The following is a 15,159-nucleotide window of genomic DNA, read 5'->3' as shown; positions in this document are numbered from 1 at the left end:
CCGGGCATGGCGGGCTGGTGGCCGGCGCTGCCGCGCGCCGCCCGGCGCTACCCGTGGCCCACGAACGTGCTGCTCTACGCGGCGCTCTTCTCCGCCGGCGACGCGCTGCAGCAGCGGCTACGGGGCGGTCCGGCCGACTGGCAGCAGACGCGGCGCGTGGCCACCGTGGCCGTGACCTTCCACGCCAACTTCAACTATGTGTGGCTGCGCCTGCTGGAGCGTGCGCTGCCGGGCCGTGCGCCGCGCACCGTGCTGGCCAAGGTGCTGTGCGACCAGGCGATCGGCGGGCCCGTGGCCGTGTCGGCCTTCTATGCCGGTGAGGGGGCCGGGGCGGGGACCAGGGGCCAGGGCGAGATCCCCTGAGGGGCGCCAAAGAATCTAAGGTTGGGGGGACTGGAGGCAGGGGCTGGCGGCTCCCGGATCTGGGGGCTGCAGGGGTCTGGGATGGAGCGGGCGCCAGGGGCTCTGAGGCCCGACCAGGGCTGGAAGCTGTGGGGTGGCGGTGGGGCAGCATTTCAGGGGGTCTCCTGAGAAGGCCAGGGTCGAGGTGCCAGAGCTGAGAACTCTGGGAACCGGAGATTAAGTGGGAGAAGTTGAGAGGTGGTGCTTGGAAAGGCAGGGGATGAATGGGCCAGGGTCCAGGATCCAGGATCGCAGTTGGGACGCCGGTGTTCAGTATAGTCGGTGGCTGGAGGTTTCAGGGGGCCTGCGGCGTCGGCTAGAACTGGAGGGAGGCAGGGCTGGGGGTCCATTTCCCCCTGGAAAAGGCCCACAGGAATGTCGAGGCGATCATAGCCCCTAGCCATGGTGGCTGTCACCCCTGGGACGCAGTTATGGGACCGGGCTGTCCTGCTCCCTGGGAAAAATCCCTGCCTGGGGCTATGGCCCTCCTTTCCACTGGCAGACACTCCTTTCCAGCACACCAAGGAAATGCGGGGGTGGGGGTGGGGGGAGGCCGCGGGCCCATGGGAGCAGAGCAGGTGGAACCAGAGGTAGGAACAGATTCTCCCAGAAACTTCATGCTCAAGGCCTTAGTCCTGCTTTGGTAACAAGATTTTCCTTTGGGGTTCCCTTCCCTTTGTGAAAAACCAAGAAAATGTGAGTGGACCTTGGACCCTGACTTGGAGAACCTGCCTCTGAAGTCCTGGGAGGCCCCTCCTCAGAAAATCGCCCTAGGGCTAAAGGCCAGACTTCAGGAATCTTCCTTAGGGCCTTAAATACCAAAAACAATGGGAGGGGCTCTGTGGCCTCCATCCTCCCTAGCAGTTTGGATAGCCTGCAAGGGAGAGAGGGTGGGGGACCGTCACCAATTACCCAAGAAAATCCTAGGGCTCTAGGCCTGGCGTTCAGGAATAGAGAAGGTCTAGGGAAGGCATTGGGGATAGAGAAGGGATAGAGAAGAAGGTCTAGAGAAGACCCAAGGTCTTCTTTTCAGTGGCTTTGGTGCCTTCTAAACCAGGTCATGGGGGTCACGTCAGAGCCTTGAAGAAACCTACACTGCCCTCTGGATCTTATTTTGGGGAGCCAGACCCAGTTTCTTTCCTCACAAAGCCCACAGGAAGCATGAAGGACCTGGCCAGCCACAGGGCTGATGGGCTCAGTGGGGTCAGGGAAATGAAGGACGGGGGCGGGGGGGTGATGCCAGATGCCTGGTCCCAAGGTGACTTCCAGGCCACATCTGCAAAGAGGCTCCTCAGGTCCATTACTGCGATGGCCTTGAACCCGGGTGAAGGAGTTGGGACTAGGGGCTGGGCCTTTGGGAATAGGGTTTCCATTTAATCCTCCAACAACCCAGTGAGGCAGGCCCTCTTTGTTATTCCTGTGTTACAGGTAAGAAAACTGAGTCTCGAAGGGGGTTAAGTGACTTTCCCGAAGACAACATAATCCATGCCCTGTTTTTTATCTTGAGTGTGGTCCTTATGTCCGAAGCCAGAAAGGGATTGGAGACACCGGGCCCCAAGAGGCCTGTGATTTAAGTCTGAAGCTCCTGACACGGGTTCCTACCCAGAGGGCCGCTTTGTTTTGCTTTTTAGATTTCTGGCCCAATTTCTCTCTCCTCGTGTGAAAGTGAAGGGGGGCGGGGTAGGGTGGATGTTTGTTCAAGGCATTTCCAACTTGGAAATTGCCTATATCAGATGATTCTTTGTGCTGGGGCCACCTTGGGGAGCTCGGATTGTGATGGAGAGGTCTGGCTCGGAATCCATACCTCGGTTGGACTTGGTCCGATATTAACCTCCCTGAGCTTCCTTTCTGCCTCTGTAACTCCCAACCTCAGCCGGCTGTTTGGGGTGGGGGGAGTGGGTGTCTAATGAAATAAGGCACAGAAAGTGCTTAGCGCCTCATTAGTGCTTGGTAAGTGAAATCTGATATTACCGGTATGCACCTGGGTATTCTTATAAATCTTTAGAATTCCTTGCAACTGACTAAAACCCCCTCTTATTTCCCCTTCCTCCTAATCGGATTTGAAGGAGACTTTTTAAAGCACTTTTATTTTTACTGCTTCCTAAAATAGGAGGATTTTGTCTTTGCTCCCTGAATTTCTTTTCAGGGTTGTTGAACATACAGAGTTTTCTGAATGTTTTTAGAAAGGCTGAACTGGTGTTCTTGCTTTCAAATTCTGATTGGAATCATTCTGATGAGAATGCTGATGGGAACTTAGTAGTTACCAGAATATTCAGGGTCCATCAGCCTTTTTTTTTTTTTTAAGAAGGAAATTAAAATTTTTAAATGTTATTTAAACATTTTATTTATTTGAGAGACAGCGAGCGAGTGTGAGCGAGAGCACAAGCCAAGGAGAGGGGCAGAGGGAGAGGGAGAAGCAGACTCCCCACTGAGCAGGGAACCCGATGTGGGGCTCCATTCCAGGACCCTGGGATCATGACCTGAGCTGAAGGCAGACGCTTCACTGACTGAGCCATCCAGGCACCTCTAAATTTTTAAAATTTTAAACATTTTACAAGAAGTTTGGAAGGCAGAGAAGAAAAGTCACCACTGATCGTCCTGCTATCTGAATGCTGTGAATTCTCTTTATATATATGCATATATATATATGCTTTTCTGCTATCACTTTTATACCCTTCTATTTTCACTTCGTATTTATCATTCCTTTAAGATTTAGCTAGTTTTATTTTTTTAAATTCTATTTATTTTTAAAAAAGATTTATCTAGTTGTAGAATGGAGGTCATGTCGTTTTCCCTGTTAGGTCAGAAGGGACATAATGAACGAGAGATACTGGTGGGTACTTTGCATATTAGAAGAGAAAACTTGAACTGTTATACAGTTTTCTTCTACTGAATCTTGCAAAATTCCTGTGGTGTGTGTTTTTACAAATAGGTATGAGTATTCTCCAGGAAAAGGATGACATATTTTTGGACCTGAAACAGAAATTCTGGAATACGTACAAGGTAAGACAAGACTTTTGAAAAGGTAACCAAGATTTTTTACTCTATTTGCAACATTGAATACATTTTAAGAAAACTGTCCTTAAATTAGGCTCCAGTTGGTTGGCACAAGGGTATAGTATTTTGACGGGGAGCTCTTAAGTTTGTTTTGAAAGAGAAGTGAGAAGAAGCTTTAAGAATGTCTCTATGTTAGGAGACACATGAGCGTCTCTGAGTTTTAGTCAATGTTCCTAATGATTCCTGCTTTTAAAATTTACTCTTATTAGTGATTACAGCTTATTTAGTGAATTTTGGAGCCAAAGAGGTTATTGCAAAATAGGAAAAGTAGAACATTGAGTGATGAATGGAATCGTTTCCATTCGGGACCAATGCTCTCAGGTGTACATTCTGCTAAGTCCTTGTGGAGGATAATGTTCCCCAAGATTACTTCTAGGCTTAAAGTACATCGTCTGTTGCACTGTTTGCTCAATGCAAATATACAGACTCCAGTCCGACAAATATTTATTAACTTATTCAATGAAGATTTATTGAGCATTATCCATAAGGCCTGGCAAAATCAGGGATGCTTTCCATCTCTGGCCTAGAGGATGCTTGATTTTATTAATCCCCATGAAGTGAATTTTCAGGATTGCAGAATATACGCAGACTGGCCTTGGGCTTCACATGTACTTAATTCCTTATCAGAAGCAGTGCCAAGCCACACCCGGCTATTGCCCGGTACTGTTGCTGGCATTTTCTGTTGAGTGACACTGAGCCCCAGAATCAGCATCGCCCACCTGATGGCTGGAGGCAAATGATAGGGAGTGTGGAAGCCACATGCTCGGGGAAAGTCCTTTCTTTTAAGGGGAGAGAGTATTCAGAACTTGTTACTTCTCCTGGGGCAGAAATTGTGAGCCTGTTGCGACATCCAAATGTGATTTTCTTCTGCTTTATTTTGGAAAAAGGAACAAGTTGTCCCATTATGTCATGGATTCTATGGAGGTGTATACATTTACCGGTTAAAAAAAAAAAAAAAAAAGAGCAAGCGAGCAGCATTGGGGAAGAAAGGGGCTTCAAGCAGGGATGTGCAGATGTCTCAGATTCTCCTCCCTTAATGAAGACACACAGGCCACCTTCACTGGGAGTTGAACGCCATGCCAGGGATCCTGAACGTCAGGAATAGTGGCGGGAGAAACCAGCTAGAGGGTTACTGTGACCAAGTTCACGTAAGAAACAGGGCATGCGAATAGGAATGACTGGAGAGCTATTCAGGAGGTAGCATTGGTAGCCCTGGGTAAGTGATTGGTGGTTGGGTAGTGGGCGAGGACACATCTGTGATGACCCACAGGTTTCTGGCTTGAGTAACTCCATGAGTGGTGGCTCGTCACTTGAGCTAGGATGTAGCAAGCCAATTGGGAAAAAAAGATAGATGAGTTCAGTTTGAGAAATGTTGAATTCTGCATGCCTTTAGAATATCCAAAGGGAGGGGCACCTGGGTGGCTCAGTCGGTTAAGGGTCTGCCTCCATCGTGGGAGCCCCTGTGTTGGGCTCCCTGCTCAGCAGGGAGTCTGCTTCTCCCTCTTCTTCTGCCCCTCCCCCCATCACCTCTCTCGCTCTCAAATAAATAAAATCATCTTTTTAAAAAAGTAATAATATCTTCTACTATTTCATGCAGTAAGCATCAGAGATGACTCTAATTTTATCTAAAATGTTTGGTTTTTTTAATTAAAAAGAGATTTAAGGTAAATAATATATTCCACTATTTCTTGCTATAGAATAAGTTAAGCTGACATTCTTGTGTATTACAAAATGCCCCCCAAAAAGGGAAAGCTCTGTTGTTGTTGTTGTTGTTGTTGTTATTTGGGGGAGGGGGAACAGACTGTATTCTTCAAAAATATTAGTGTTGTAATAGGTTAAAAAAAGGCTGAGGAAAAGATGGCAACTAAATGCACTACCTGACCCTAGACTGGATCCTGTACTAAAAGGAAAAAAAAAATGCTATAAAGACCATCAGAGAGTCGATCGACAAACATGGCAGAAGGATGGTGGATAAAATAAAAGGCTCATTGTTAAATGTATTGAAGTTGGTAACTCTGCAGTAGTTACATAAAGAATATAATTATCCTTAGAAAATAGATACTTAAGTATCTAGGGGTAAAGCGTAATTCTGTGTGTAGCTTATTCTCAAATGCTTCAGAGAAACAGAAAGATGGATGGATATAGATGGATCGAGCCAGGAAATAATAAAACAAACGGGCAAAATGTTAACTGTGGGTGACAACCAGTAAAGGGTATTCTTTGAACTATTCTTGTTACTTTTCCATCAGTTTGAAATTGTTTCCAAATTAAAGTTTTCAAAAACTGTAAAAGAGACGAAGTAATTATCTGATAAATTTCTAAGAGGTAATAAACCTGCGCCCCCCTGTTGTAGCTGGTGGAAAGAGACAAAAATTGCACNTTTCAAAAACTGTAAAAGAGACGAAGTAATTATCTGATAAATTTCTAAGAGGTAATAAACCTGCGCCCCCCTTTTGTAGCTGGTGGAAAGAGACAATTTGCATGCCATCGGCACAAAAACCGACCAACCAAACACTCAAGTAGCACTGACATGTCAACAACAAACACACTAGGCATGTCCTTACTACCTTCATCCAAAGAACGGGATTGGGCAGGGGGTTGATTCCTCAGCCACAAAAAGAAAAGCAATTCTACTCTCACTCACGTATCCCCTAGGCTACAAGAAAGCCTTTTGTGCTACAGGTTTCTTTTTTCTTTTTTTTTAAGATTTTATTTAACAGAGAGAGACAGCCNTTAACAGAGAGAGACAGCGAGCAAGAGAGGGAGCACAAGCAGGGGGAGTGGGAGAGGAAGAAGCAGGCTCCTAGCAGAGAAGCCTGATGTGGGGCTTGATCCCAGAACGACGGGATCACACCCTGAGCCGAAGGCAGACACTTAACAACTGCGCCACCCAGGCGCCCCTACAAGATTCTTTTTGGATGCTTCTTCTTTTCCCACCCCTAACATTTGTGCCCTTGGTTTCCTTGATCAAGCTTGACTAGAGAGCCTGGTATTAACCCAGTTTCTTCCGTATCTAATATTCCCAGCTCTGGGCTCTCCTCTGTGCACTTGGGAGTCTCCCTTTGGATATTCTATTTTTAAAAAAGATTTTGAGAGAGAGTGCACAAGCAGGGGGTAGGGGCAGAGGGACAAGGAGAAGCAGGCTGTCCGCTGAGCAGGGAGCCCAATGTTGGACTCCATCCCAGGATCCTTGGATCATGACCTGAGCCAAGGGCAGACACTTAATTGATGAGTCACCCGGACACCCCAGTAGGACATATTACTAATAAATCATTCCTTGAAGAATGATAAATTTAAAGCTTTACTGATGATCCTTTTATAAATATATTCCCCTAGCATTTGCTTGGGCTAACAGGAAAACGACAGTGTATACATATATGTTGTTATTCTGAAAGCGGCGGTTTAACAGAAGTGGTTCTAGTTCTGGTAGCCTTTTCAGTCTGGACCCGTGAGTACGACAACTATAATCGCCTCACACCTCAAAGCTCTTTGCAGGGCTCCCACCCTCTTCCACTGAGAGATCTGAAGGAATCTGATGTAATCGGCTTAGTCTGAAATACAATCTCACCTCTGCGTTCTACCTGCCTGGTATTAATCTTTGGGATTGTTTGTGTGTGTGTGTGATTGAGAGGCATTCTGACCGAGTTTTTCTGTATTCCAGAGCGGTCTGATGTACTGGCCTTTTGTGCAGGTGAGTTTCCAACTACTCGGAATGCTGATTTCGTGGCTGCTGTTGACATGGAACCCTAGCACACTCTTCCTTTCTGTTACAGCTGACCAACTTCGGCCTGGTTCCTGTTCACTGGAGGACCGCTTACACCGGACTCTGCGGCTTTCTGTGGGCCACCTTCCTCTGCTTTTCACAACAGAGTGGCGATGGCACGTTCGAGTCGGCTTTCGCCTTCCTTCACGTAAAGGAGGCCAGGGCACTTGAAAGGCCCCCCGAGAAATGAGAAGCCAAGGATTCCCTGACAATGACGATGTTCTTTTTCTTTCTTTGTTTCCTCTTCTTCTTTTTTTAATGCGGTGGATTCCCTGCTGATAAAAGAGTCAACCTACCAGTTATGTGCTCCATTTTGGAGAATGACTTTTGCATAGACTCCATCGTTCCATTATCCATGAATACGTAAAATTTTATCCTTTTTTTCCCCCCCATTCTGGTCTGAAAGTCTCACTTCTCTTCTATTTTTACTCCTCTCATTATTTGGTTAATACTGGTAATAGTGACATCATGGCATTTGGCAGTTGTTCTGATTTCTATGCTGATATCTTAATGCCGGTTGATTTAAAGGACCTGTTTTGATCATTTACATTTCATGTCTAAAATCTCAGGTTATCCCCCCAAACACTTTTGGGTCAGTTCAACTTTTATACCAAACGTAGTCCTTAGAGTAAATTTCTATTTACATAGAGCTCAGTCGAGGAGAAGATTGAAAACCGAATTCTTTTTTCTCAGAATACCTTGTATAATAATTTATTGTTAATGCTGACACTCAGTTCCGTAAGTACATTTTATGCTGTCAAAACAATAGTAGTATCTAATTGGCGTGTCCCGTACGGAACGTCTTTTACGGACATTTTCTACTTTTGTAATTTCGAAGTTAAGCACTTTTTAGTTAGTGTGTCTAGTTTTGAGCCTATTTAGTTGACTCAAGGACCTCGTTTTCTAGACATAGGAAAAATTTCTGGCTTCTAAAAGACCTATATTGAGTGAAGTTTCTAAGAAAATGAACAATTTTTCTTCCTCTGGAAGGAAAAACTCTATTCCATAGATCTCCAGGGAAAAGAGTTACCCCGAATTTCACACTGAGGTTATATTTCTAAAAATCGGTGCTTTCCAGGGGCACTCGGTTGGCTCGGTTGGTTGGGCATCTGATTCTTGATCTTGACTCAGGTCTTGATCGCCCAGTTGTAAGTTTGAGCCCCACCTTGGGCTTCACACTGGGCGTGGAGCCTACTTAAAAAAAATTGATACTTTCCAATCTTTATCAGTAATCTTTAAGCTAGACCTGAGAAACTTGATCCAGGCTTTCAGATTTACTCAGTTTGTCTGACCTCAAAACCAGTGGGTCTAAAAATGATATGAATATCTCAAGAAGTTTCAGCAAACGTCACCTAAGAATTGTACCACAATGTCGCTGCTTCCAGTGGAGTCTTGCACACATTTTAAGATGGGAAGCACTGAAATGTTATTACATTGATCTTGCGAATTTGTATTTAATTGAAGAATGTATCCTTAAATTTTTTATGCAAATAATTTATAATATAAATTTATGTAGGTCCTAAGTATATAATGTCTAAGTATATGATTTATTTTAATTTAGTAGGTATTAATATATTTTACATTTTTGGGACAATAGTAAGGAAATTTCTAGATAGCTTCTTGTTATCTACATTGTTTTGAAAGTCATTAATACAATGGAAAAGCTATTTCATAATACCTAAGACAAATTTGTCATTAAAAAAGTGTGTCTTGAGTAACTATGCGAAAGTACTACCTGGCAATCTCTTTGATGAGCTTCAACGTTACTTTTATGACGGAAGAGCAGTGTTTGCATTTTGTGTTAAAGTATTTGGGAACACAGACCTTGTTTATAACGTCAAGGAAAAAAGCTTATTGTTCATAAACGAGTAAATCTTCATAAATCTTTACCCGATAATGTGCTGCTCTGTGCTGTAGAGAATATACAGCATGTATTCTCAGAATTTTTGCAAGTAATACACTTCTGATTTTTACGCAATAGTACTTTTGTGTTTTCGTGTGAGAAATGGAAGGTATTCCAAGCAATGCAACATTTGTCTATTTTAAAATGCTGCCAATCTTGGTAAAACGCGTTCTGAACCTTCCGGGTTTGGAACAGAGCAGGGGGCCCCCACCCTTTCTCCAGATTTTCCCGTTCGGTAAGGTGTCTCTAACTTGGTTGCATGTTGCAACCATGTTCCTCTGGCCCTGCGCTTGCTCAGGCAAGCACCTATCATTCGCTTCCCTGAACAGAGTTGAGACAGATTGGATTTTCAAAAACAACTTTACCTAATACGTGTAGAAAACAAAAGGGAAGTTTGGAAGGGGAGTTTGAGAAATGCCAAAGCATTTAAAAAATTATTTTAAACATTTTTAAAAATTTAAATTCAATTAACCTATAACGTATTACCGGTTTCAGAGGTAGAGGTCAGTGATCCCTCAGTCTCATGTAACACCCAGTGCTCATTCCATCACATGCCCTCCTTCATGTCCATCACCCAGTTACCCCATCCTCCACCTCTCTCCCCTCCAGCAACCCTCAGATCGTTTCCTATGCTTAAGAGTCTCTTATGTTTTGTCTCCCTCTCTGATTTCATCTTGTTTTATTTCCTCCTCTCTTCCCCTATGATCCTCTGTTCCAAAAGCATTTTTTTTTTTTAAAAAAGAGCTTATAGGATACCGAATTCTGATCCTCTCCTGAGTTAGCTTGAACTCAGGGATCGCGAATCCTGTCCTAGGTCCAGTCTTTGGGGCTAGTTATCCTGTGGCTCAAACAGCACCTCCCAGCATTCCTTTTTTCTGACTCCCTGATTGTCACTGATAACACCACTCACCACCAGCACCAGGAAGGCCGTCGTCTTGGCCCTGCTACCATTACAATTAAGAGTGCCCCAGTCCCATCTTACTGGACACCTGGTTTCCATTTCCAGGCTCGGAAATAGGCCTCTTACTTAGATAACTTAGAAACCATTTCTCAGTCCAGGGGAGATCTTTCCTTCCACACAAATGGATGTGACCACTCTTATCATCCACCAGTATAACCGTAACAAATAACCATAACCCTAACCTTTATGTAAGTAAGCAACAAATGTTATTCAATGGCCAGCGTAGGGATGTAAAGAGGATAAACACCACGATGATAACTGTGTGGAAAGAATGGTGATCTACTTGGGAATAGAAGTAAAAACACTGATAATCAAGTTCTCAGGACATTTTGTCCAATTCATCATTCAGCACTTGAGCAGTGCCTGTGACAAGTGGTCAATGGAAAGCTTGGGTATTACCCAAGCAAAGCCACCCAGATGCAGGTTAGTGGCATAAGCAGTAAGTACTTTGAAATCATGGTGCTCTGGGTAATCAAGGAAGGCTTCCTGGAGGAGGTGCCTAAGCTGGGTCCTGAAGAATGGAAAGTCACAAGACTAAAGGTCTGTAAAGTGGAAGGGGGATGGAGGAGCAGAGGGGATGAGATCTTGAAAGACAAAGCCAAGAAAAGTTCCAACATCGAGGGACATTTCCATCAACCGTTCCTCAACTTTGGATAATGTAATGCTCCTAGCCTGCTTACTTGGATTTAAACATCATGCATGATCTGCAACTTCTCGGTCTTTTTCATTTGTAGGAAAAATAATAAAGGTGATTCCCTTTTATCTATACCATGGTTGGGTGAGACAGAATTAGGCAATAGGAGAGTTTGCATATGTTGAAAATGTTCTGATACCAAGTTGGAGAGAAACATGGGAAAATATTTACTCAGAATCTGCGCAGTAGGTGATTTGGTAGACAAAGTAATTGATTTTTTCCCTAAAGATTTATTTATTTGAGAGAGGGGGGGAGGGGCAGAGGGAGAGACAGAATCCCAAGCAGACTCCCGCTGAGCGCTGAGCCCTACCCAGGGCTCGACCTCATGACCCTGAGATCATGACCACCTGGGCCGAAATCAAGAGTCAGATGCTTAACTAAGCTACGCAGGTACCCCCAAAGTAATTAATATTTACCCACCATACAGTCAGTGAATTTGGCCTTTAAAGGGTCATACGCATGTATGTTTCCAGGAAAACTTTTTCTCATTTGTATGGATGATGTTTCATGAACAGAAGGTACAGATACAGATGTGGTTCAAAGAGAAAAACATTTTCACATTCTAGGACTTCATTAATTATAATTTTGTTCTTTAATACTTAATACTTTATACTTAATACTTTAATACTTAATACTTTAATACTTAATAAGAAAAAAATGTATTTCATTTCTTTCACAATAAAATCTGTAGATAGAGATTTCACTTTGGTATTTGAGGTTGTGTCTAAATAACCCAGACCAGCTATGTTAACCACAGCCAACCTAATTAAAGGCAGGTTGACTCTGCAATTGAGATGCATTACCCAGAACTACAATTTCTAACTCACGTATCATTGCTTGATACTTTGTTGACTGTTCTTCTTCCGGGGATTGGCATCCCTTAGAATTTGTTTAAAGCTCTCAGAAATATTTTTCCCTGTGCGGGCAATTTACTTCTAGTTCAGGGGAATTTTACGTGAATTTCTACAGAGCGTGTCCCAAAACAAATTCTATCCCGAACACAATGAACATTCTGGATGCGGCTTTCATTAGGAAATTAGGTTTGTCTTCTGAAAGTATTAGAAGGTTAGATTTTTGTGCCCGAATATTTAGACTTTACATTGGCTACATTCAATTTGGTTTTACCCATAATGTTTGGAATCTAAAGGAACCAAATCGCAGAAAATGCAATTTTAAAACTTTTGAAATAAAGTAGTGTCTGGGTGGCTCAGTTGGNTACGCACCTGACTCTTGATCTCAGCTCAGGTCTTGCTCTCAGGGTTGTGAGTTCAAACCCTATGTTGGGCTCCACGCTGGGCATGGAGTCTACTTTAAAAAAAAAATTGAAAAATTTCCTTTTAATACTCTCAATGGCAGTCAGTGAAAGGGGAACTCTGTCGTTCAAAGATCAAGTATGTACTGGGAGTTTAAAGGTGACAAGAGGAGCTGTGAACGGCAGTCAACCAACTGAACACAAGAGAGTAATTAATAATTGAGTAACATTTTGGGTATATATATCAGTTAAAAGCTTTTCTTTTCCTAGTTCCTGGCAAGCCTGGCTTTCCTTAAATGAATCTTTAATTCATGCATATGTTCTTCTTTCTCTGTCGAACGGTCACATCAAACCCCCTTCTGTCTTTCGACTCCTCCCCCCAGCCATGACCAACACCCAAACACTCCAGGACAGCATCACTGTGGTGAGGCTAGGGACCAGAGCACTGAAGTGGCACGGTGGCTGTGCATTTAGAGAGGGGTAGCAGGCACCCTCTCTTTGGATCAGCTCTAAGGGAGAATTTTGAAGTGAGTCAACATTCCGCAGGCGGCTCCCGTTTGAAACCAGGTTTATCTTCTGAAAGTATTAGGAACCTAATGGATTCTTGCACCTGAAGACTTAGACCTCACGTTGCCCATTTTCTTTTCAGAGCTGCTCTCTTTCCTCCTGCTGCCCTTTTCCTGCAATCTCTCCAGCTATAATGCTGTGTCTTCCAAATTGGTTCTCATTTCCTACCCTTGCCACTCAAAACTCCCATCCTCTTCGTGTGGCTGATTTCAGCTAGATGTGGAGAAGTACTTTATTAAACTAATTTACTATGATGTGGATGAGAGCTTTTCTGGCTGAGGTTTTCTGTTTTTTTTTTTTAAGTTGCTAGCACAAATCTCTGGATGGAATTTCAGGAACTACTGCTGGGGTGGGAAGGGGTGGAGAGAAGAGGTTGTATCTTTGGCAGAAGACTTCTGATACACTTTCTGTTATGCCATCCACTTCCCACTGGCTCAGACCAGCCGAGCAAGGATCGTCACAATGTATTGTGAACTTTCCATAACGGTTGGTCATGATCTATTTGCATATTTGTGTTTCCTACCAGGCTGTGAGCTTCTGGAGGGAAGAATATATTTCTTATTTATATTTGTATCTGAAGTGTCCAGCACACAGCAGAAACTCTGTTCACAGTGTTGAATGAAGTAACGTAGCTGGTGGAATTCTCATGTTGTTTTTTGCTGGTGCTAAGAAATTGGCACTGATCTCACCTTTTAAAAAAAAGATTGTATTTATTTATATGAGAGAAAGAGAGGGGGCAGAGGGGAGGGGCAGAGGGAGAGGGAGAAGAGACTCTCTGCTGAGCAGGAAGCCTGACCTGGGGGGATGGGGTTCGATCCCAGGACCCTGGGATCATGACCTGAGCCAAAGGTGTCAATGATTGAGCACCCAGGTGCCCTTGGACTATTCTCACTTTCGTTTTCATCCCCATATGCAGGCAGCTGTTCTGTCTTAAGCTCAGCACAACCCAGACCATCACCTACTCCAACCCCAGGCTCAGACAGTTATGTTTTCTTAGGGATGCTTATGACTTGGGGGCTTTGGGTCCCCGTACCCAACTTGCACATGTCCCTCAGAAGGGCATCTCTTCACACCTCTACAAGGCTGGATTGTTTGTCTTTGAGACTAGGTAGAATTATGGTAGTTGGACTTTCTGAATTACTGAAAAACCTTTTGTAATGGTTAATTTTATGTGTCAAGTTGACTAGGTCCTGGGAGGTCTAGATACTTGGTCGAACATTCTGGGTGGTTCTGAGGGTGTTTTTGGATGTGGTTAGCATTTAAATCAATAGAATGAGTCAAGCAGATTACTCTCCCTAATGTGGGTGGGCCTCATCTCATCAGTTGAAAGCCTGAGTGGAAGAAAAAAGGCTGATGTCCCCAAAGGTAGAAAAACTACTTCTTGCCTGACTTCAAACTGGGACACTGTATTTTTTTCCTGCCTTTGGACTCAGATGGAAACATTAGCTCTTTCTGGGTTTCAAGGCTGCTGGACTTCAGATGGGGACACACCATCAGCTCTCTGGTTCCCAGGCCTTCAGACTCAGGCTGGAACTAAAGAATCAGCTCTCCTCGGTGTCCAGCATCCAAGTCACCTGGTAGAAGGATTTGCCTCCATAATCATGTGAACCAATTCTTCATAATCTCTCTCTCTCGTACATTCTATGGGCTTTGTTTCTCTGGAAAACACTGACCAATACCCCCCTTGTTTATGTACGTCAGTATTTCACAGTTTGTGGTTCACGCATTGTGCTTGTCTGTGGGCAATGGCCACCAGCTCCTAACTGTTAACAGAATTACACTGAACATCACTTTCTGGGACCCCTGAAATCATAACGTAGGTGGTCATCCACCCTAATCCACAGCCTCTCTATTAGGACCACAAATCTATATAACCTGAAAATAGAAGTTCAACCAGATAGCCAGATAATTGCCAAATAACAGAACTGAGGCAAGTTCACTCCAGCTTGACAGTGGATAGAGTAGGTATGTTGTGAATTCTGTGAATGTTGGGGGCTGAGAATGGATCCCAGTTAGACTGTAAGCCCTTTTGGAGCTGAGACCATTAAGGGCTCGGGCCGGGTTCTCTGCTCAGAGGGGAGCCTGCTGCTCCCTCTCTTTCTGCCTGCTGCTCCCCCTGCTTGTGCTCTGTCAAATAAGTAAAAATCTTTAAAAAAAAAAAAAAAGTACAGCAAATGACTCTGCCTATATTGTGTTATTGATGGTATGAATATTCTGGGAAATATGTAAAGGAAATGAGGCATCCTGTCATCTTCCCTAATCATCTTTATTGCAAATATGAAATTTATGCCCTTAGTTTGGATTGAGATACAAGTTGTCATTATCTGTTTATATGTGTTCTTTGTCCCTGAATTTTTTCCAAATGTTTGGCTTACTTCCTATGTACGTACACACGTACGTACTCTCATAGAGCTGAAAATTTAGAATTGAAATTTTTCCCAACTGGCTGCTCAAAAGCCATTCTTTTTGAGTATGAGTAAGAAAAAATTGCAGTATTAAGGTTCCTCTTACTAAACCCATGGAGGCAAACTTGAACTTCAAGTTACTAAGGCTACTTTTT

General features: G+C 43.9%; 1 protein-coding gene across 3 annotated transcripts; it reads left to right on the top strand.

Moving 5' to 3' along the window:
* The first annotated feature begins 6 nt into the window (after nucleotides 1-6).
* On the top strand, nucleotides 7-9,636 carry MPV17L (MPV17 mitochondrial inner membrane protein like). 3 transcript variants are annotated; one of them, XM_034670339.1, is made up of 4 exons: nucleotides 7-316; nucleotides 3,335-3,405; nucleotides 7,121-7,150; nucleotides 7,233-9,636. In XM_034670339.1, the coding sequence occupies exons 1-4, from the start codon at nucleotides 7-9 to the stop codon at nucleotides 7,410-7,412; spliced, it is 591 nt and encodes a 196-aa protein (XP_034526230.1). In that variant the 3' UTR covers nucleotides 7,413-9,636. The 3 variants fall into 3 exon arrangements, with proteins under 3 accessions (XP_034526230.1, XP_034526232.1, XP_034526231.1); XM_034670341.1 differs by lacking the exon at nucleotides 3,335-3,405; XM_034670340.1 differs by lacking the exon at nucleotides 7,121-7,150.
* The last annotated feature ends 5,523 nt before the right edge of the window (nucleotides 9,637-15,159 follow it).

This window comes from Ailuropoda melanoleuca, chromosome 10 (assembly GCF_002007445.2).
Source record: "Ailuropoda melanoleuca isolate Jingjing chromosome 10, ASM200744v2, whole genome shotgun sequence".
Taxonomy (NCBI): domain Eukaryota; kingdom Metazoa; phylum Chordata; class Mammalia; order Carnivora; family Ursidae; genus Ailuropoda; species Ailuropoda melanoleuca.
This window is presented reverse-complemented; position numbering and strand designations above follow the sequence as displayed.

Coding starts and splice junctions, on each gene's coding strand:
- MPV17L (XM_034670339.1), top strand. CDS start 7: ATGGCGGGCTGGTGGCCGGCGCTGCCGCGCGCCGCCCGGCGCTACCCG. Junction 317..3,334: donor CGTGTCGGCCTTCTATGCCG/GTGAGGGGGCCG, acceptor TTTTACAAATAG/GTATGAGTATTCTCCAGGAA. Junction 7,151..7,232: donor TGTACTGGCCTTTTGTGCAG/GTGAGTTTCCAA, acceptor TTTCTGTTACAG/CTGACCAACTTCGGCCTGGT.